The 24860-nt window shown below is 40.3% G+C and overlaps 1 protein-coding gene across 1 annotated transcript in view; it reads right to left on the bottom strand.

Moving 5' to 3' along the window:
- Positions 1-24860, bottom strand: part of LIMK2 (LIM domain kinase 2) — a 1082830-nt gene that overhangs the window by 290238 nt on the left and 767732 nt on the right. Inside the window, exon 8 of the mRNA XM_044068821.1 lies at positions 18518-18704. Coding sequence (XP_043924756.1) covers positions 18518-18704 — 187 coding nt within the window. The remainder of the gene's footprint in view (positions 1-18517; positions 18705-24860) is intronic.

Here is a 24860-nt window from a genome sequence, read left to right on the forward strand (position 1 = left end):
ACAATGGGATCTCTCTTAATATGTCTATGTTGCTGAATTGAAAAGCTAACAAACAACATGTACAAAGAAAGAAAAGCCCTGTATTGGAACTGTAGCATTTGGTTTAAAAGATGTTTTTACAAAAAAGTAGTCCCCATTTATGCTACAAATAGTCGTCAAGCCACTTTACACAGTGATGAAAAACGCACACTGCAGACATTATCCAGGCTCTCTGCATTGTGTCTTTCCCATCACTCTGTAAAGCTGCTTCTGTTACCATCCAGCCGCCCCCCACCCCCACCCAAGCAAACTGCACTGGCTCTAAATAGCTGCCAAGACATACCCACAGTCTTGACAGAAAGTACAACACACTTCCCAACTATGGCGTGGTAAAATTACAAACCTTACCAAATCAAAACACAACATCATACTACAACTTATGTTTTAATTCATTTCATACTGTGGAAGTAATCCTGGTTTTCTTGTGTTTTGGGAAGTATTTCACTGTTGTGTTTTGACTGTGTGACAGTCTTGACAAAGATTACTTCTTGGGTTTTGTGTTTTAAGAACTAACCTGAAACGTAAATGTTTCACAACGAAAAGGTCAAATGTCTTGGACTTTGAGGAAAGTTATTTTTGGTTATGCTTTCCCTCGTTATAAAATTAGCATATCATGAATAACAGGTTTCAGCATCTGCATCTCTGTGACTGTTGAATATCCTTGGATGTGCATATTACAACACCCAGGGAGAGAGAAGCAGCCAAGAAAGTTTCCTCTGCTTATACGTACATTTTTTTACCTAAATGTTAAGAAGTAATTGTTGGAGAAACATATTACATCAGTTAAGGAGATGACGCAACTGAGTTGGAGTTTAGATTTTGAAATGCTAAGACACAGTAAGGCCTTATTAATTTAAGTGTTATTAGCAGACAAAACAAACAATCACATAACACAGGAAATCAAAAATTAAACCCGCAGTAAAGGAAGTACTGAATGCACTAAATGGAATTAAGTCTTAGAGAAGAGGTAATTACAAAATGAATTAAGTAAATTCCATAAAAAAATAAATGGTGCATTTGGGAACACACAAAATAATACTAAAGCAGTAATTAAAGTAAGTACGTCAGTAGGCAATGTAAAGTAAAAGTGCACTGTAATATGTTGAGTAAAGCACAAAATTATCTTGCAGTATTTATGTATAACGCATATACACAATAATGAAAAATGTTAGAGATATTTCTCTTTTTTACTGTAATTACTGTATGTGAACATATGTTGTGAACCAATAATGTGATGAATAAACTAAGAATGTACCACTAAACATCTAGACCCCCAGAGCTTCCTGGGGTTTGGACACCCCACACCCCTTGGCAATGAAAGATGCCTTAGCCCATCATCATGGGATGAGACTGTATGCTTTCATTCCCAGAAAAAATAAAACCAGTATGTTTAATGGTATGCATACAAAAATAATTTAAAATATCAATCTTTTACCACCAAACTAACCATGGAGACAATTTAGAACCAATGCAGGACATAACTGTCAATACCACAAATCCAACCCATAATCTAGGTTAAAAAATAGTTATGTCCCACAGCTGAGATGTGAGAAGTGGGTTTCAGAGAAAAGATGGTCCAACCCTATCCCTTCGTAGGTCCAAAATATCTGTTAACTTAGACTGCTGCTCAATACACTGAAAATAGAACTGGCTGAGACTGTAGAGCAAACAACTCTATCACACCTGCTCAACAGCCAAGACAACAATCACAAAAGCCACCATAGTGACTTCCCACAGCCACGAGAGCCATCACAACAGCCACTGCAATGACTTCCCACAGCCAAAACAACCATTACAACAGCCACTGCAATGACTTCCCACAGCCACGAAAACCATCACAACAGCCACCACAGTGACTTCTCAGCCATGAGAACCATCACAATAGCCACTGCAATGACTTTCTACAGCCAAGGCAACCATCACAATAACCACCACAGTGACTTCTCACAGTCACAACAACCATCACAACAGCCTCCACAGTGACTTCCCACAGCCAAGACAATCATCACTATAGCCACCACAGTGACTTCTCACAGCCAAGACAATCATCACTATAGCCACCACAGTGACTTCTCACAGTCACGACAACCATCACAGCAGCCACCAATGTGACTTTCCACAGCCAAGACAACCATCACAACAGGCTTCCTTAAGTACCATGGAACTAAGATGATCCAGGTCGAATCAGCAACCTAGAACCTTGAACAGATCACTGAGGGTGATACAGAGAAATAAAGAGGTGTTCCCCACTCACTCCTCCCACATGATGAGGTGGAGTGCAGAAGGGGGGTATCTCTGAAATATGCCTCCTATCAAGACATCCCAAATAAAGTCTAGAGATCTTTTGAATTCTGTCTGCTTGTCAAAAAATTCTTCAAACACTTTGAATGTCATATATTTCATGTCCAAATACACTATCCTTACAGAGTGGTGCAAAGAACAAATAACATTTTCTGCAATGAAACTCAAGGACACAAACACAAATAAAATGAGCAATGTGATCTCTTACAGGTAAAAAGAACCCAACGGAAGGATGGCGACTACTGGCTGTTGCACAAGCACTAACACAATCGAAGGTGCACTGAACCATGTAGTATTCCACAGTCAGTTTAAGCTCTGACTTTGGGAAGGGGGTGTAAAGACTTTTTTTAGCGCCTGAACCACTAGGAAGAAATTGAAACTAAGGAGGTCAGACAGAACCTGAGAGAATTAAGTATCCAAAGAGTCAGAGTAAAGACTCTCTCCCTTGCCTCACCTGTCCAAAGCTTTATTGGTCTTTTTGTCAAACATCACTGTAGAAAGATGTGCCTGCTGGGACCTAAGCTAGACTACAGAGATCATATAGGGGTCTGCCATAAATGACATAATGTAAAGATGTCACTCCACTCCAATTGGTGCTAGCAGGGTGCATTACACTTTTTTTTTTTTTTTTTTGAACCAAGGGAGCAGTACCAGAGTGTTTCTGAACTGCACATATGGCATTCCTGAAACAGGCTGGTTCTTCCCTATATAATCCTCAGGCACTTCTCAGGGAGGAATGTGAGTCACAGATTAGGCCCCTGTGAATTTCAAGAGTCTGAGGGGGGGGGTTCTCCAAAGAATTGGTCTTTTTATGAAGAGCTTGAAAAAGGTATTACCACCCATAGCAGTCTCAAAGATAATCTCTTATGGGCCCCCTCTGAGTACTCCTCTCAAAATGGGGGAAACTGAATGTCACCCCCTCAACTCCAGCTTGTATTCACTTATGGCTATCATGATGCTTACAAGCAAACACTAAGTACTACGTCCCAGGGCTCCAGTGCATGGCAACACTGGAGTAGAAGGATTTCTGGGATTGGAAAGGCCTGCACTGGGCTTGGTACTGGAATCAGGCCACCATTTCTGTAACCTAGTGTTATTGTTTAGTTCATTAAAGTACCTGTTTACTAAGCATGAGATCCTCGGTTCAAATCTCAATAGACCGTCCCTACAAAAAAGAAAACAAACACTACTTTACATTAAGGAGGAAGAAACGTTACGAATTCTTATTAAAGAACAACAATATTTTATTACTGAAACGTATCAAGCAGTAGTAGTTGATAAAAGTTTTGAGAGACTGCTGGATAACGTATATTTGTTTGAAAAGAAATTGTTGGAGCAGAAGCAGAATAAAATACGAAGGGACACTACCGATTTTAAAAATGGGCAAGTGTTCACTTGGCCCAGGACTGAGTTTGAAAAGAATGGGCAAGGGAGGACAGTTTATAATACCTCTAAAATTAAAGACAATTCACGAATAGCATGTAATGAAGGAATTAATCAACATGTTAAATTTGTTAAGGGGGGTGATCAATTAGGTAGTGATGCTAGAAATGTTATTGCTACAACAGCAATTGTACACCATGAGGATGATGTGAATGAAATATCGCAGTCACCAATCGTAACATCTGATGTAGGGAGTGATAACGGAAGTTCTAATATACAACAGACAAGCGATTACCACAGGCCTTAAGCAGCCTGTTGGTGTTTCTGATAATTTGAATAGGGGTGATGTGCAAGTTAGAAAGAAGGCGAAGAATATCTCGAATCATGGTCTTTCCGGCCCAGTTGGACCTGCCCCTTTCCTCATCTCAGAATTTCGGAGAGGAGGGAGGGACAGATCCATGAGCAGGGGGAGACAGAAAAGAAGAATGACAGATGAGGAATATATGGGACAGACATTAAAGAATATGTGGGAGAAAACCATAAGTCACTAATATGGAATATATCTAACAGACAGTTAAATCAAGATGAAATTGATGTTAGAGAGGGGACTTACCTTTATACCTTCTGTAAGGAGTGATTTAACTGATTCAGTGATGGATGTCAAACTTTTTGCTCGCAATATACAATTGAGACTGGATTTTGGTAATGTTAGACCTATAAATCCAGGACAGAATTTTAATAAACCTAGTATGTATGTACCTAATTTGCATCCTTTGATAGATGCCTTTTCAAAACTGGTAGAGGAAGACCTACATAAACATGATATGAACAACAGACAAAGGAAATGGTATGGAAATTTGCATCCTAAACAGAGAACAGCACTGAATGCACTTAGGAATGACTCTGATGTTGTTATCAGACCTGCAGATAAGGGAGGTCCCGTTGTTATTATGGATAGATGTGGTTATGTAACTAGTATGGAGGATATGCTCAGTGACACCCGGTTTTACTGTCATACAGCCTCTAGTTGAGTTGAAAGAATTATTTAAAGAGTCTCTGTTTCATTGTTGGACCTTTCATGTAAAGGTATGATTACTGACCAATTGTACAACTTTTTTTCTGTTAACAAGCCGTTAATACCTAGCATACAAGGTATGCCTAAAATACACAAACATCCAACTTGTCCACCCATGAGACATATCCACACATATTGAAGGATACTAAACAATTTTTGTTGATGTTGTATGACAAAATGTCGAGTTTGCCCCCTGATTTACTATACTGGTTGGTTACTTTGGATGTACAATCTTTATTTACCACTATTCCTAATGATGTGGGCATTGAATGTATTCGGAGGTGTTTACAGGAGAAGCATGGGTTCCTTGAATTGTCTATTGATGTTATGTGTAAGTTATTACAACTTGTATTAACTAATAACATCTTTACTTTTAATAATAAAATTTATAATCAGAAGGATGGCGTGGCTATGGGCACCTCGTGTGCCAATAGCTACGCCAATAGTTATGGCTGATTGGGAGAGACACAGTTTTTTTGCAATGGAGTATTTTAAGAAGTTTGTTGCGTTTTATGTACATTTTGTAGATGACCTTTTTTTGGTATGGACTGCCAGTGAAAATGACCTATTTAATTTTTTGGAGCAGGTCAATTCTCTGACTTCCTATTTGAAATTTACTATGACCGCATCGAAGACTGTGGTCTCTTATTTGGACGTTTTTGTTGAGAGACTGCCTAAAGGCTTGTTGAATACTGGTGTATTTAGGAAATCCTGTTATAGGAATTCCTTATTACATAGGACTAGCATGCATCCCAGATTTGTACTTAATAATATAGTGAGAGGGCAGGCAATGCGAGTATCACGCCTGAACTCCACAGAAACGGGGTTCCATAATAGGTTCATTAAGCCTAGCCAGAGTATCTGTTTTATAAGCCCAGACCCATTCCCATTTTCAATTGCTTTTTTAAATTAATTTTGCTATGCTTTTTTCGAGGAAGTTAACAATTGACTCAGACAGTGAGTGACGGGTAAACCTAACCGAGGGTCTCCAATCATCAGATCTTCCTCTCATCAGGGAGCCTCAGAGGGACTCTGCCTAACCTGGACTGGGGGACTTATTCCATAGTGAAGGGAGATTTTATTCCCATAATAAGGGAGCCTCCCTCCTATATTTATTTCCAGTGCTGAGCTGACTATTTAGGTCCAGTGCTGGCTCGATTGGGATTTTTGCAGCTCATGGGATCCCTTATTTCGGGTTGGACATGGCTTTATAATTCCGGTTGGACATGGCTTGAGCCTGCGGTATGGGTCACAGCCTGGAGCTGGAGTTTCTTTAACCCGGGAGCCATGGAGCTTCTTTTTGAGCCCTTTGCATCTCCTTTTGGTGTACTTTTGAGGGTCTTTCCAGTTGCTGCAGGTGTTTGGTAAGGTACACATCCCAAAGGGGCATTGTATTATTTATCTGATGGGGGAGGGATGAGTAAAGAGATGATCGATGACCTCCCTAATCTAGATGGTGTGAGATCCCTTTATGATTAGGTGGGCTATATAAATGTTTTTCTAACCACTTTGTACGTGGTTGTCAAAATCAACTGGGGTCCCAGGTCCTAATGACTTCTTCTGTACTTAATGGTGTGGTAATTTGTAAGCACTGTTTTGCCAAAGGGGGATGACTACACTTTTTTGGCATTTAGCTTGAGCCATGGCTCTGGCACCAGTTGTCTGTTTCTATGAGGCCCTTTGGAGGGAAACGGAGTGGAGATTATGGCGCCCAGTTTGCGAGCAGTTGCTTGGTAGTCAATACAGTCCTCCTGATGTTGGCCTGTGTCCCGAGAAATAATCCCAAACAAGAGAGGGTCCCAGGACTGAGCCTTGTGGGGCCGCCACTAACTGTGGTTTGAGTCTGACATGGGGGCTCCAATTCCTAACCATGTGGGTTCTGTCCTTGAGCCAGTTTGGTTTTTATAGCTGGTGAGCTTATCTATAAATGCAATGCCGAGTAGGGTTATAATATCGAAGGCTTTTGCCAGGGTCAGATAGGCTGTGTGGACCACCTTCCCTTCAATGGCCTTCTTGGTGACTGTTTCAAAGTCAAAAGTCAACCAGCAGGAGGATCTGCCCTTAACAAAGCCAAACTGCAGGATCCAGTGTCTCTGTGTCCCCCAATATCTTTTTTATGAGGTCCATATAATGATCTTTTCCATAGCTTTGCAGACAAGCCTAGTCAGGAGGCTTATGGATAGCTAGCTTCCAGGGTCCGTTGAGTGAACTGGCTAATTTACAGCAGCAATTACATGATAGGTCTTACAGCTTGCAGGAAATAGAGGAAAGCTTTTTGGGGTTGAGGTTCTTAGGTAAGGTAGGGCACTTCCATATTTTACAATGAGGAATGAGACTTCGAATTGAGGGAATGAGATAACAGATGGGCCAGTTGTATCTAATCGAGAGACCAGAGTTTCTATTTATTATACACAAGATGTTAAGGCTATTAAGGATATTTATTCTAAATATTGGGATGTATTAACTGTTGATCCCAATATATATGATATAGTGGGCCAAACGCCGAGGTTTACATATAAGAACCGTTTTAATTTGTACAGGATGTGGTGTAGTTCGGATAGAATAGATAACCACAGTGCATCCAATTCCATTGTTGGTGCAACTAAGCCTTGTTATAATTGCAACTATTGTTGCTTGATAGATAGTACAGCGATGTTTCTTCATCCCGTTACACAACGTTGTTTTCATTTTTATCCTAGGGCTAGTTGTGAAACGAAGCATATTGTCTAGCTTGCCACCTGTAGGTCTTGCCCAGCTTTTTATGTGGGCAAGACCGACAGAAGACTCAAGGATAGAATTAGAGAGCACCAATACAATATTCAAATTAATTCTGTTAGTAATGCTTTATCGAAACATGTGCTAGAAACGTCTGTGGAACACACATTTAAATTTTTAGTTATACAAGTTAACAAACTCACCATTAGGAGAGGTGATGTTATGAATTACACTGAACAAAGTGAAACTAAATGGATTATCAGACTGAGAGCAGATAGGGTGCCCGGTCTGAATGACAGGGTACCTTTGAAACCCATGCTGAAGGGAAGAAGACTTGGGGTCTAGCATGGAATGAATCTGATGAATTATTATGTGTCCATCAAGTTAACTAGTGCAGTATGCATGTTTACTGTTACAACCTTAGTAGTTCTAAATGAATTTATTAAATGTCCTGATTGCACATAATGAAATGCACTCATTAGATAGATATGCTTTTAAATGTTATATTATATTTTTTACTGATGTTTTTATGTGTTTAGATAATGTTCATTGTTTAATTAATTTATAGGATGTGATGTCATAGATAAGAAAGTATTTATTGGATACTTTGAATTTGTAACTTTTTGGCTTCAAGAAGCCCAGTCGGGTGAAAGCGCTTGCCAAGTTTGTATCGAAGACCAATAAATTGAAGTTATTACATCTGGAGTCCGTTCTGTGCGTATGGTGAAGTGAAAACTGCCCTCTATTATTCCCGTTGGAACCCTATAGAATTGTGTATGTGGACTGCTTTACTCTGCCGATTAGTTCTTCTGTGCCTGTGTTTGACTTTTATTTTACAAGAAATTTTACACAGGAACTTAGACCTTCGGGCGGCAGCATTTGACATTTTACTGCTTTACATTAATGTTAACACTGTCAAATATTCTACAAAAAAATAAAAATAAAAAACGAATTTGCTCTTTACAAGGCAAAATAATTTGTAAACTTGTGTATAGATATCGTGTATGTTGTATTACTTAATTTCTACAATGTACTTAAGTTATCTTATATGGAATAAATGTATATGACGCTAACTCTCAAGCAAAACGTCCCTCACTGTGACTATATTACTGGTCTGTACTAAATAACTTTGGTATGTATGAAACATTAATGTACTGTATATGTCCCTCATTGTGACTATATTACTGGTATGTACTAAGTAACTTTGGTACGTATGAAACATTAATGTACTGTATGTCCCTCATTGTGACCATATTACTGGTCTGTACTAAGTAACTTTGGTATGTATGAAACATTAATGTAATGAATGTACCTCATTGTGACTATATTACTGGTCTGTACTAAGTAACTTTGGTATGTATGAAACATTAATGTACTGTATGTCCCTCATTGTGACTATATTACTGGTCTGTATTAAGTAACTTTGGTATGTATGAAACACTAATGTACTGTATGTCCCTCACTGTGACTATATTACTGGTCTGTACTATGTAACTTTGGTATATATGAAACATTAATGTACTGTATGTCCCTCATTGTGACTATATTACTGGTCTGTACTAAATAACTTTGGTATGTATGAAACATTAATGTACTGTATGTCCCTCATTGTGACTATATTACTGGTCTGTACTAAGTAACTTTGGTATGTATGAAACATTAATGTACTGTATGTCCCTCATTGTGACTATATTACTGGTCTGTACTAAGTAACTTTGGTATGTATGAAACATTAATGTACTGTATGTCCCTCATTGTGACTATATTACTGGTCTGTACTAAGTGACTTTGGTATGTATGAAACATTAATGTGCTGTTTCTACTCTTGACTCAGTAATCTCACTGTCATGAGTGACTCACTGTAATTAACTGTTACTATCTCTAGCTTGGCATGTGGATGAAAAAAGGTCTTTCAACCAGTCATTTACTCAAGTAACAAACAAAAGAGTGAGTGAAGGATTAAACTGATTAATGCCTGCATTCATATCAAAGAAGTCAAATCCCACCAGAAGTTAACTGTCTGAAGATAACCCAGCCTGATCCACAAGCCCTAACATGGCAGGACTCGCTAAACTTTACTTTTTTTGCTGGACCTAGGGGGAGGCCTGGAAAGAAAAGTCCTTGGTCTTGGGTGCCTCCACAGCACTCTGGCTATGTGACTCAGAGTGGGCAATGCTCATATCTTGGGATGCCCTCTCTCAGCATGGCTACTAGGGTTCACCTTTATAGTCCTCCTGGTGGTTATGAGGCAGAAGGTTGGTACAAAGTCATGCTCTTGCTAGACAACGGCAAGAACACAACATATATGGACCCTTGGAATGTCCAGGGTATAGATTTACCTGTAGCAGGGCATGGTTAATGTCTGCCACCTACTTCTTTCAAAGTCTAAAAGTGCCCTAACACAGGTTTGGAGCTGAGCAAGGATGCCTCCCCCCACAATGTACCTTACAGCATATGGTCATGTGATGCTATTTTTTGAGAAGTGAGATATGCCAACAGCCTCTGCATCTTCATGTGGCTGTGCTGAAATCTTGGCATCTATGACAGTGCTTCATGTCACACTCCTCTCCAAAGCTGTAGACAAGGTCTCTGTGTCTCTTGCCTGAGGCACAGAACATGTGAACTTTTCTAAGAAAAATGCCAGGATCCAAGTTCAAACTGCATACGTGGCAGAAAAGATGCAGTGGAGTGAGGAGATAGGCATGCTCTCCTAGTGTGAGGAGTTGTGTTACTGTCTACTCTCTTAGTGTAATGTCATGTCACTGTCTGTAGAAGCAGAGGGTGCAAATCACTAAATGCAAGAGCTTCAGAAAAAAATGGGAAGGGACCTCAAAATCATCAGATCTACCTAATGGGCCAAATTCTCAAATTCTGGTTACAGAGGAATAAAATTTAAAGATTCCAGAGACACTAGCTTCAGCAAACTGGACTGTCTTCTTGAGAGAAGACAGTTCCCTATCCATCCACTATCAATGGTCCTCCGAGTTTCCCCAAAAGAAACACCCTCAGGACAGCAACCAAAGTAAGGACATGTTCAACCTTGCTATCAGTACCTACCACCAAAGCACTGGGACTAACTTACCTTATCAACACAGGAAAGTAAATACTCCTCCATTTCCTTACAACTAGGAGGGGAAAGGGCTCCTTTTCACTGTTTCCAGAGGTAACAACCAAAGGGGAGGTCTTACATGAATTAACACTGACAAAGTCTACATGCTCAAGTCCAGCAGGTTAAGGTGATGAGCTACTAATGAAATAATAATGAAATGCATCTTTTAGTCCTAGGTTTGATTCCCTGCTCTTCTTTTGCATACTGTGTAAGACTGATCCATTCCCTTAACCAGACAAAGCTCCTGGGTGACCTATAAAAAGAGGCACTTATGAAAAGCAGCTTAACTTTTTTATTAATTTCTTAATCAATTAATCAGATCATCCTCTCACATTTACTCTGCAATTTATGCAAGCTGAGAACATTGACAAAATGTAGTGCTTCACGATGTCACAAAACTCCTTTTATATATATATATATATATATATATATATATATATATATATATATATAGACAAACAGAGATATGTATGTATATATATATATATATATATATATATATATATATATATATATATATATATGTCAATATAGCAGTTTGCTCTAGATATGTACTATTCTTACTTGAAAATTAGCTGCAAGTCCAGAGCATACCTGACTTTAACAGACTGCCATCTGAATTATACAACTGTCAGAAACTGCTACCTATTTATTTGTGTTCAAAGCAGCCAAACAATATACTTTTATCTGACTACATTTCTATGAACTAGAAATCTATTACAATTAGCTTCTTGCCAGTTTATGCAAGAAGGGTATAATGTCTGGGATCTGTAACTGTACTACACTGTATACTTACAACTTTAAACTTACAGTATCATTTGGTCCTAGAACTTAACTACTTCTGTACATCCTCTGACACAATAATAAGAATGGGAAGCAGTGATCCCCCACACTATCAATCTAAATTAAAATTAATCTTCAAAAGATATTCACAGCACATAGCTTAATCTGCGAAGTCCTTTGCATGTATTCTTTATTTACGGACTTTTTGTACTTTTTGCTGAAGCAGTGGTCTGCACTGGTTGCACAGAGGGATAAAGGCCTCTGGTGACTCAAGTTCAAACTGCTGCTCAGGTGTTTGATGGTCCAGGCAGGGAGGATGAATACAGATACAGACCCCAGCCATGCTTAGAACCAGATGCTCTGACTGATTTCCTTGGTCGAGTATGCGCAAAACAACCCTGTACTGTCTCCTATTGGTGGGCAGGGCCATCCTGCTGAAGTCAACTCTTAATTAAGTGACACAATGTAATGAAGACGTCCATGCCTGCCCACTCTTAATGACTACCTACATGATGGCCTCTACTGGACAAACTCCTTGCTTAGCCTTGACAAATATGGATCAGGGAATGAACTGGTCGACTGGCTATGAAGGGGCTGATGAACGGTCAGGCAATGAGGGCAACATGAAGCAAAAACATAACTTGTAAATTGGAACACCATGAACCAGCCACTGGTAGTGACAAAACAGATAAACGACTGAAAACATAACAGAGCATGAAACTGTCTCCTGCTCAGTCTGGTGTCAACCGTACACCAAATCATGGAACCATGTTGAAGGAACTCATGCTGGAATATCTGGAAAACCACGATGCACAGGCCACAAGGAAAGTGGGTTCGCAACAGCAAGGTTATCCAAGACAAATGGGGATTTTTTTGACTAAATAACCTGGGTAGGAGATCAGAAAGGGATTCTAGATGTGACCTTCTTTAATGAACAAATCAAACAGGTGTGGGAAGCCTAAAGGAAGGACACGGAAAAAGTACTGACTTGACAAAACAGATAATGCAATGGTAACAAAGTAGCAAAGAAGGTCAGTGGGATAGCAGGGCACACAGGAAGCAGCACTACTAGTATTTTTATTTATTTATTTATTTTGCATTTGTTAACCGGGTTGTTCCAGCTGGGTAAGAATTTACCCTTTTTCAGTGGAGACCCGAGGGGAAAAGCCCCAAACAGAGACAAATTAACAATATTAAAGAGCAAAACAATCTTATGGATACAGTGGATACGAAGAATATAATGTACTCAATGGAATAGTACACAGCTATATATACAAAAAGTGTAATAATAGGTTGTAACAGGAGAAACAACAATAATAATCATAATAAATCCAGCAGGTAAGCAGGAAGGAAGTTAAGGTTGTAGGTAATATAATGAAAAGAAACAAGGTATAATTAGATTAGTGGCTTTTAATGAGCAATGAAGGTATGAGCTCTGGGTCAAGTAGCAGCAGCACAGATGTCATCTACAGAAGTTCTGAAAGTGGAAGAAGTAGAGATTGACCTTGTGGAATGAGCTAGTGGTAGTCTTGGTAAAGACAAATTCTTGTATTTATAAACATAAGAAATACATTCAGTAAGCCATCGTGCTAATGCAACTTGAGACACAGATTGTTCCAACTTAGCTTTTGAAATTGAAATAAACAACTGGCCTAATTTCCTGAAAGCGTTTATTCTGTGGAGATAAAAGCTCAGCTGTCTCTGTACATCCAATAAATGAAGCATATATTCCCCACTATTTCAGAATTTTGGAAAGAACACTGGTAAATTAATGGACTGGTTAAGGGAAATTCAGAAGCTACTTTTAGAAGAAAGGCAGGGTTGGTGCAAACAGAAACCCTGACTTCATGAAAAATGATATAAGGTGGCTGGCAATATAAAGCTTGAATTTTCAAAACTCTTCTTGCAGATGTAGTAATAGAGAGCTAGAAAAATGTTTTTTCAGAACAAAAATTTTAAATCAGACTCTGCTGCAGGTTCAAAGGGGAAGCGAGTTACAGCCTGGAGAAAAAATCAAATCCCATGTTGACGTGGGGTCCTTGATTGGTGGCCTCAGCAAAAATGTACATTTGAGAAAGGCCTTGTATAACCTAAGGAAAGCTAAGGACAGATGATCTTTGCCTATGTGAAAATTCGAGACTGCAGCCAGCTGTACCTTGACTGTATAGTAACTTGCTCTATTATGAAAAATGGAAGCCAGGAATTCTAAAATTGCTAGGATGGACGTTAAAAAATGGTCTTGATTTCTCTCTTTAGTCTAGACAAGGAATTGTTTCATTTTGCTCTTGTATATCTTCCTAGTGGAGATATGTTGAGAAGTAAGGATTTGTAAAACCTGGGAAGAAAGCCTGGACTGTCTAACCATCACTGGAAGTGGAGAAGCCATGCAGTCAACCTGAGGGCTTGTGTGTCCAGACATACAGAAGATCTAGAAAAGGATCCAGTACCCAAGGAGGGTATGTCAGATGAGGCCAGAGGAATGGTAACCACACTTGTCGTAAAGACCAGAAATGGACAATTGGGATCACACCTTGCTTATCTATTGATAAGCTTTCTCTAAAAACCTGGACATCAGCAGTGTGGGAGGATAGTCATAAAGGAGTCCGCCAGTCTGGGGGGGCAACTGTGGATCAGAGTGTCCCTCGGTAATTCCCCCTCGGGGGGGGGGTAAAAACCTGTTGCATTTTTGGAACTGTGGGCAGAGGCAAAAATATCTCAGCATGGCTGGTCCCACTGGTGAAAAAATGTTCCACCATCCACCACTGAAGGATTGATAAGCCACTTGTGAGGCATAGGAATAGATCTGCTCAGTATGCCTGATAAAAATGTTGGACTTCCCCGGAGTGTGAGTTGCTAAATGAAAGTGGTTGGGAGAGATCTCCTACTGCCACACTCTCACTGGCTCCCAACACAGGAGGTAAGAGCGGGTTTCTCCCTGTTTGCTGATGTGCCAAACCACTGACATGTTGTCCGTCTGTATAACAATCACCCCTTGAAGAAGGCTGTGTTAAAATGCCAGCAGTGATAGAAGGACTGCCCTCATCTGTAGGTCAGTGATGTGAAGATTGGCTTCTAAGGGGGACCATGTGCCTTGGACTACTTGTCCCAGGTAATGCCCTCCCCGCCACAATTGTGCAGTGCCCATTGTCACAGTGACTTTGGGCAATGGTGAACAAAAGGGTGGCCCTGTGAAACATCTGATGCTTGGATCCACCAGGATACATGCCGTCAGCAGAGCTTTGTGAGTCAAATGGGAGATATCATGGGATGTCAATTCATACACCAATGAACTGCTATAGTCCATTTTACTACTTTCGTATAGTATCTCACTAAGGGTAGAAGGGTATGGAGGCTGCCATTAACCCCCAGAATTTGAAGGACCAGCCAGGCTGGTAGTGACTGAAGAAATAGTAGATTTTTCACTTGAAGCTGTAATTTGGAGAATCTAGTCTGAGGAAGCTTTGCTACTTTAGAAACTATATCTAGATGAGCTTCTATGAATTATGGGGTTTGGGTGGGAAGAAGGTGAGTTTTCTCATAGTTGACTGTGATGCCCTGCTCCATGGGTAAATTGAGCGGGTAGTCCCTAGAAAATAAAGTTATTTCTCTTCACAGACAGTTACTAAGACCTCATCTAGAGCAATGCATGTAGTTCTGGAAGCCTTATCCTTGTGATGATAATGGCACAACGGAAGCAGATCGGACAAGGGTAACAAATAACGGAGTATAACCTCTACCAGAAGGACAGCAAAACACATTTATATTTACACTCTTAAAGAGAGGAGGCAAAGACGTGATACAACAGAAACATTTAAAGGGAATCCAAAAGCAAACCAAGCAGTTGCCAACTTTCAATTAAAAAAAAAAACTTTCAAGATACATGGTGGACAGTTCAGAGGAGATACAAGAATTTTTTTTCACAGAAAGAGTGGCATATAACTGATTTTTGTCACTACTTGTGACGATATAACATTTTTAGGATAACCTTTTTCAACTGCTTGTGACTCTGTAGCCTTTTCAGTATGATTTTTTTTAAAGAAGTTTAGTGTAGGCACAAGTTAATTTTTATATGGAGATGAGGACAATAGTCTAAGGGATAATCAGGCTGTCCAGCTTACCAGGTGGCTACATGGTGGTCACAGATGAAATCCTGACTATGGCCTAGATACCAGAGTTCTGTCAATGGCCAAGGCAATGCAGCAGTGAACAAGAGGAGACTGGAGCGATCAGCCAACACTAGTTAACCTAACTTGGATGGAGAAAGGCACTCCCATTAAATGTTAAACTAACTGATAGCAGCAGCAGTACAGATCATGGAGGTGCTTGACCATGGCATACAGCAGCAGTACAGACCATGGATGTGCTGGACCATGGCATACAGCAGCAGTACAAACCATGGAGGTGCTTGACCATGGCATACAGCAGCAGTACAGACCATGGAGGTGCTTGACCATGGCATACAGCAGCAGTACAGATCATGGAGGTGCTTGACCATGGTGAACAGCAGCAGTACAGATCATGAAGGCGACTGACCATGGCATACAGCAGCAGTACAGATTATGGTGTGCATCTGACCATAGCAAATAGTGCTTATGCAAGCATATCCCATAGAATCAGTTATGAAAGTCCTACTTTTGTGGTGCTTATGTCAGGAATGCACAGGGGGAGTTAAACCAGTGAAAATGAACCAAATCATACAGCTGTGCTTGAATAACAGACGACAGCTATTCTGTTAGGCACCTCTTACTTCCCACAGTGTAGGCCATCAGTGGCATAGCTGGTAGAAGGCTGATCTCTGCTGAAGAGCAAGGAAACTACCTTGCAACAGCGGTGTGGTGCAGGGATACAATGGAAGGTGCAATGGAGGCATTAACAGGCTCACACACCTGCCTAGAAAGGGATTAATGATGGGACAAGCACTCAGTTAAAAAAAAGTTGGCAGCTTACCCTTTAGATAGGAGAAAAATTACAGAATAAGTGGGGGGGGGGGCAGCCCCCTACTATTATCAAAACCTACTTACGTACACAATCTTAGCTCACCTCTTTGCTGTTTGCAAAATACTGGTTTGTGGTCATTCACTTTTCAGCAGATGGATATACTAACACCAGTTATGTCAGACACTTCCGTTTTGACATAATGAAATCATGTTTGACTTATAAGAGTTACTTACAGGAAAGTGATTTTAAAGTAATTTCTTAGAGACAGTGCAATTCTACTTTGTAGCCCAAGCCTGAAATAACATTTTAGATTACTATTGCTTTACATGTGAAACAAAACCTTCAGTACTGATAAATAATCATTTTATAATCATTTTAAGTACACTTGTGTTATAGTATTAAATAGAATTCTGATGGGTAAATAAAAGCCTAATTCAACAATTTATGACATGTCAGTGTTTGGCCTTCTTTTCTACTTCTATACCCACTCAAAACTTAAAACATTTTTGGTCATTTCCACATGGCAATGTAAAACAAACTGCCACTACAGTAGTACACAGTACTTTCACAAAGGTGACTAAAGGAGCTTACTTACTCACAAAGGTGACTAAAGGGGCTCATTTACGCACAAAGGTGACTAAAGGGGCTCATTTACTCACAAAGGTGACTAAAGGGGCTCATTTACTCACAAAGGTGACTAAAGGGGCTCATTTACTCACAAAGGTGACTAAAGGGGCTCATTTACTCACAAAGGTGACTAAAGGGGCTCATTTACTCACAAAGGTGACTAAAGGGCTCATTTACTCACAAAGGTGACTAAAGGGCTCATTTACTCACAAAGGTGACTAAAGGGCTCATTTACTCACAAAAGGTGACTAAAGGGCTCATTTACTCACAAAGGTGACTAAAGGAGCTCATTTACTCACAAAGGTGACTAAAGGAGCTCATTTACTCACAAAGGTGACTAAAGGGGCTCATTTACTCACAAAGGTGACTAAAGGAGCTCATTTACTCACAAAGGTGACTAAAGGGGCTCATTTACTCACAAAGGTGACTAAAGGGGCTCATTTACTCACAAAGGTGACTAAAGGGGCTCATTTACTCACAAAGGTGACTAAAGGGGCTCATTTACTCACAAAAGGTGACTAAAGGGGCTCATTTACTCACAAAAGGTGACTAAAAGGGCTCATTTACTCACAAAGGTGACTAAAGGGGCTCATTTACTCACAAAGGTGACTAAAGGGGCTCATTTACTCACAAAGGTGACTAAAGGGGCTCATTTACTCACAAAGGTGACTAAAGGGGCTCATTTACTCACAAAGGTGACTAAAGGGGCTCATTTACTCACAAAGGTGACTAAAGGGGCTCATTTACTCACAAAGGTGACTAAAGGGGCTCATTTACTCACAAAGGTGACTAAAGGGGCTCATTTACTCACAAAGGTGACTAAAGGGGCTCATTTACTCACAAAGGTGACTAAAAGGGCTCATTTACTCACAAAGGTGACTAAAGGAGCTCATTTACTCACAAAGGTGACTAAAAGGGCTCATTTACTCACAAAGGTGACTAAAGGGGCTCATTTACTCACAAAGGTGACTAAAGGGGCTCATTTACTCACAAAGGTGACTAAAGGAGCTCATTTACTCACAAAGGTGACTAAAGGAGCTCATTTACTCACAAAGGTGACTAAAGGGGCTCATTTACTCACAAAGGTGACTAAAGGAGCTCATTTACTCACAAAGGTGACTAAAGGAGCTCATTTACTCACAAAGGTGACTAAAGGAGCTCATTTACTCACAAATGTGACTAATGGAGCTCACTTACTCACAAGTCTCATGTAAGCCTAAAATGGAGTTTGTGAGGGTCTGCTAACAATAAATAACATTAACAGTAATAAAAAATAATCAAATTCTGAAATCACATAATTAGAACGTAGAAACACGATCACTTTGAACGTTTTGCTAAACAATCCTATTACATTTGCTGCCTAATCAGTGAAGCTAATGAAAAGGTAACAAAGTAATGAGACAAAACAGCCCGAGTGTGAGCACCACCCACAGTGGGACGTCTTAACTGTAAACCCTCAGAGTCATCAACTTGGCAGGACCAACCAGGACAGGAGAAACCAATGAATCTTATAAAATAAAGCAGATGCCAAGCTGCAGCCCCCTCACCTTGATAGCTTGTCCAAAGAAGCCTCTTCCCAAGACCTCTCCATGGATCAGGTCACATGGCCGGAAGATGCGGTGTGAACAGCTTGTGCTGGAACGCAGGGATTCTGACCTGTTAATGTCCCTCAATAGAAACGGGTGCTCTTTAGGTGATAAGGGACCTGGTGATTTGCAGCTACTGTTACTACGCCTAAAAAAAAAAAAAAAGACAGAACAAGAGTTTGAGGGTTAGGCACATTCTAATGGCAGTAGTATAGCAAAACCCAGTCTCAGGCTTAGCCCAACTAATCTGTAAGTACAGACAGTTAAATACAGCAATCCCCTGCTAACACAAGAATAATAACAGATACTCATTTTTATTGCATTGTTCAATGCGTACGTACAGACACAAACACACACTACATTCCTTAAATCATTTCTCTTCCAGTATTGAAGTTTTTGAGAACCTTTTATTTTTTGTTTAAATTAAACAAAGCACCAGCTGAGAAGTACATTAATGCATCAAGTCCACAGCTTCTCTACCACCAAACATTTCACTCTAGCTACACATGCCTGCCTTATAACCTACAAAGGAAATGGCCTCTACTCCACCACTCTCTCACTGGATAATTAAAACCAAGAGAGTTGTTATAACACTACTAATGTGTCCTTCTAGTACCTCTCTGTCTCATCCACTCGCTTCACTGCCACTGTTTACATTTCTAAGTAAATGAGCAGTGAATGAACAGTACATCTAGCAGATCTGGGCAATCAGACTTCTCACAATAGCCTTACAAATGCCACAGAGCAAACATTTCAAAACTATCAGATGCATTATGCTGCACACAGGTAATATTCAATCTGCTACAAAAGTGTGTGATCAGTTTATTTCCAAATGCAGCATTTAGTTCAGTGAAAAATCCTTGAAGACAAGCTGAATATGCTCAAAACCAGTTCTTAGAATATTTTGGAAGTGTAACCCTCTAAAGCAGAGATACTGACAAAGGCGATAGTGATTGTACAAATTTAGGTAAATGATGCAACAATTAACCATCCATAAGACCACAGAGAAGTTGCTTATGTTTGTCCCATTAACTTTCCAAGTCAGCACACAGCAGCACTGCGCGAAGTCAAGACTTGCAGAGCAACGAGTTTTGAAAGGAAAGCCTAGAATGCCTCAAGTTGGCATGTCCAACTGAATAATGTTACTGCTCACTAACTCAGATTTTCAAAAGTTGTTCTACTGGTACAGCAGCTGTTGTCTGCAACTCTGACAACTCACTTTCAACACTAAATGGGTGCAAATATTGGGCAGCACAGGCAATGGATGCATAAAGGCAGAGCTTACAGGTCTCTTGGCACATGACATCTGAAAGGCGGTAAGTGACTTATGTTATTATGTATTACATGCCTCTCTCAAGCACCAACAAGGAAGAAAGGTTTCTCTACATCAACTAGTCAATATTAGCATATATGCTGCTGCTGCTATACCTCTGATCAGCTAAGGTAAACCGCAAACACGGCACTGCTCCATGAAGAAGGACCCCTATGCAGACCTCAGCAAGATGGGACATACCAGGAAACCCTGGATGATGTATGCAGGCTCAGAGACCTTGAATGTCTAAAGCTGGTCATGTAAAGGAAAAGAGGCAATAAAAATTAAGAAAGAAAACAACCACGCCAGAGATAAGACTTACTACAGTAAAGTTTTCACAGTAAAACAAATGACTTCAGTCTGACACAGCTATATGTACGCCACTACTACAAGATGCTGTCAGGTGTAAAACCATTAAAGAGACCCAGAGAAACTGTATTGTACAACCCTACTGACATTCGGCACCTCTACAACATAACTGATACAGCCCCAGCCTGTGCTACTTATACGGGAAACTTAAAAAGAACATGGAAAAATAAGTTCAAGATGATGGTACAGAGATTGATACAGATGTGCTCCAAATTAATTTTCCGCATAAGGTGAAAGTAACTTCTTGAGTGGAGTAAGTCTAATTTATGAGACCATTTACTGTTCTGGCAGTTGGGGAAGAGGATTATGGCTGACAGGTGTAGTTCGTGTTGTACACAGTTTGATTCCCATGAAGAGGGAGTGTGTGTCCTGTGGGTCTATCTGGTTAACAAAAAGGTACTGTTGCTGTTATTTTTACTACTATCATCTTCTAAAACTCCACACATTGGGCAAAATTCTACTTGGAGTATAAACACAAAATGAAATTTCTGTCCGAGTCTGAAAGCCCATATGTGAAAAGCAGAACTGCAGAAATCTCAGATATCTGATACGTGACACATGATATCTGATACATGATGAAACTTCACCATTTAGACATCGGCACTGTACCCAAAACACTAGAACCAGCTAATTCTAAATACTGTTATATAAACTACATATAACATTGATGTCTGACTACGAAACTAAATCGATACTGCAGAGGATGACACATGGCGAAAGGTAAGCAGAATATGATGGACACTGTGCACACTGGTTTAACACGACCTAAGAAATGCTGTAGCACATGGCTGTATTTATCTTTAAATATTAAACCGCATACAGCCAGGACATATAAGCCATGTGGAACATCTCTTTCTAGAAGGCAGTCACACTAAAAACCTTAAAAAAGCTGGTCACAAATTCAAGCTGCTTGAGTCTTTACTGAGCATATCAGCAGACAATACACACTTTATATACAGTCAGAACTATTAGAAATGAAAAAGTTCATTTCAATCTGCAGTAGAGAAATATAAAAGTTCAAAATTTGCTCATTTTCTTAAGTAAAGTAGACATTACGTTTTTCACTTGCAAAACTGATAACTCACACAGTATGTTGTTTCTCAGAAGGAAAGTTAGTCCAAATGCACACACCAGAAATGTTCTTGTTACAAGGCAATTCAGATGAAAAGCAGAAGCTGTGGATCATAAAATTTAAATTGTTTCTCACTGCAAGTGGAACAGCCGAGAAACCTGAAAAGGTACAGCGTGCCGCCACAAAGGGAGAAGCCTTGAAGATACTCAACACCTTTCCAGACAGGAGGAAAAGAAAGTAGCAGCAACATGGAGAAATTCAGGCCGAGCATTCGGTCATTCAGTTTGTTAAAGTGAAAGCAATTTGTAGTGTCTCATGTGCAGTGTGCTTCTGGATCCGTGTCGACAGATCAACGACAATTTCAGCAAATGCACTTCATGGGAAAACATTTAGCCAAACACACTCCCAATGAGCCTTGCAGCAAATCTTCTTTTGTATGGAAGCAAGCCCTCCCTGTGTTCTCCTGGAGGGTGGAAGTGGGGGGGGGCACCCAAACTTAATTATACCTACTCTGAGATCACACAACAAGGGAGAAAGGGGAATTCTTCACACTCACTGAATGTGTTTTCAACAAAAGATTTTCACTGAAATTGTATTTAGTGAAAGGGGCTTTGTCTCGTCACACTCTCATACCACCATATGCCACCCTGAACTGTTAAAGTACCTTCCCTTGCAGATCTGCCATTAAGTGACCTTACTGACATACATGCAAAAATCTTACTACAGGGGCAAACAATTAACATAAACAAAAGTGTTGCACAAATGATTATAACACTATAATATCAATCTGGAAAAAATATTCATAATCCCCCCCCTCCATAGATGCGGCAACCTAACAGACCTGCCTAACTCTTGACCTACAGTGATCTCGGCACCCCTATCCAAAATTTAAGAGATGTACACACTCCCAACTAAGTTCCTCATTTTCTAATGCTTACTTTCTTCCACACAGCATGGATTCTGGACAAATCACAGCACCACAACTGTCCTCAGCTTTACTCACACCATCAACCAACACAAAAGCCTTTGCCAAGGCATCACATCAGAAACTATTAAATGAAGTAGCATCTCTTGGTTAAAATAAAATCACTTCTAACCTGGTTCCATAGTTATCTGTCAATCAGACAACAGTCAGTTAAGTAGAAGTAAGACATCTCAACATTCCTACCAATTACAGATGGGGTTCCCCAAGATCCAGTACTTGGGCCTCTCCTTTTTAACACAATTATCAAGAAACTCCATACTGTTTCTCAACAAGCAATATTTATTCAACATGCAAATTATGCAACGCTCATCTGCTCTGCACAATCACTATGTGCCCTATAAGGTATCACTTAACAGGTGCCCTATAAGTTAACACTTAACAGGCTTTCCTACCCACTGAATCCTGGCTCACCAATGCAAACCTACTACTCAACCCCCCCAAAAAGACAAAACTAATGCTAGTTACCCCCAAAAGGCTCACAGAACAAAAACACATATTCCAAATCCTGTCATCTGACAACACAAAAAGTAAAGGTATACCACAAATGAAGTTACTCAGAATCTTATTTGATGACAAACGTAAATACGAAGAGCATCTCTCCCATCCAATCAACTGGAAACTAGGATCACTATTCAAAGTAAATGTTTTCTCACAAAGTCTGCAAGAAAATCCACAGTCACTGCCTAACTGCTTCCATCCTTTATATATACATCCTGAACTTCAGATACCACCAATAAAACTAAACTTGACACGTTACAATAAAAACAGACAAATATGCAGCAAATATCACTAAAACTCTGTAGCCATTAGAGATTTACATAGTCTGGAAATCACCCACTACCTTACACACTCATAATTCAAGGTAGTCCACAGCTTAATTTATTTTCCTGAAAAATATGCTCTAACCCAGCACTACCGGGATACAACTCATACCACACGTTTCGGCCACAGAACATGGACCGAAACACAAAAGAAGGGGGTGTATCCATATTCATCAAATATACCTACACCTCCAGGTTAATGGTGCAGCATGATACCTCTGAGATCATCCATGTGCAACTAACATCGGGCAAATCTGCAATGCAAATTGTGGCCTGCTACAGATCACCCTCCATGACACAGGACCACCACTCCACCTTTCTGGAGACACTGGAAAATATGAAGGTCCTACCAAACACCCTGATATTGGGTGATTTCAATTAGCCTACCATTCACTGGGAAAACTACTCGAGTACAAATTCCCAGGCCTAGAGCTTCCTGGAATTCATCAACTCAAATGCCCTTGATCAGCTGGTAAACTCCTCTACCAGAGGTGAAAACATATTGGACCTGGTCATCACCAACATGGGCTACAGGTGTTCCACACCAGAGGTCAACCCGTCACTGGTTAGATCAGACCATAAACTAATCACTCTGGATGTCCACACCTCACCACCACCCCCAACTAAGGAAACCACAGTAAAAAACTTTTCTAAAGCAAACTTCACCTTACTTAAGACAGAGGTATTAAGTTTCACAGCCCCCACGCTAAAGGATAACGCTGCCCAAGATGCAGAAATCTTTACAAATGCACTCTATGAGCACCTACAAGGATGCATGGATTGTGCCATCCCTAGCAAAACCAAGACTCACTCCTCTAAGAAGGTAACCAGTTTGGTGGACCCCTGCAATAAACAGGCTATACAACAGAAGGAGGAAACTAGTTCAGAAAAAAAAGCAAATCCCAAGAAGGAAAGATCAGTATCAGTAAGAAATTGAGGTCCCTCATGAAATCATCCAAGGCTAACTTCAAAAGAAAAATAGCCAAGGATTAAAAAGATAACCACAAAGCCTTCTTTAGCTATGTTAAGAATCTAAGTGGCAACTCGCAGATATGCACTGAACTAGTGCAAAACAGCACAAAATATACTGAACCTACTGATATTGCCAACATCCTGGCAGATAGATTCAGTGCAAACTTCACCCTCCTCTCGCCTCCAAAAGGGCCCACAACAATATCGGAAAAGTGTAGTGTCCCAAAATTCACAGACGCACAGGTGAAAACAGCCCTTTCAAAAGCCTAAAACAGAGTCAATGGGACCAGATGGTGTCTCAGGCTACATCTTGCACAAACTATGGAACAAACTAACCCCCCACCTAAACACACTGTTCAACCTCAGCCTCTCCACAGGCTACGTGCCCATAGAATGGCGCACAGCAATGGTTATTTCTCTCCACAAAGGAAGGGCCACAACTGACCCTGGTAACTATCGCCCCATAAGCTTGACTAGCATGGTCTGCAAGGCTATGGAGCGCATCATCATGGAACTTATTAACAAAGACATTGGGAACCTCCAAACACTTGACCTGACCCAGTTCAGCTTTGTTAAGGACAGATCATGCCTACTAAACCTGGTTGACTTCTTCGAGACAGTCAACAAGGCCATAGACGAGGGAAAGGTGGTTCACACAGCCTACCTTGACCTCGCCAAGGCTTTCGACACCATTCCCCACTCGGGTATTACAGAAAAACTCACCAGTCTGAACATAAACCCCTACGTCACGAGATGGTTTGCCAACTGGCTTA

The sequence above is a fragment of the Protopterus annectens genome, chromosome 4.part0, assembly GCF_019279795.1.
Source record: "Protopterus annectens isolate FY-2018-M chromosome 4.part0, PAN1.0, whole genome shotgun sequence".
Lineage (NCBI taxonomy): Eukaryota > Metazoa > Chordata > Ceratodontiformes > Protopteridae > Protopterus > Protopterus annectens.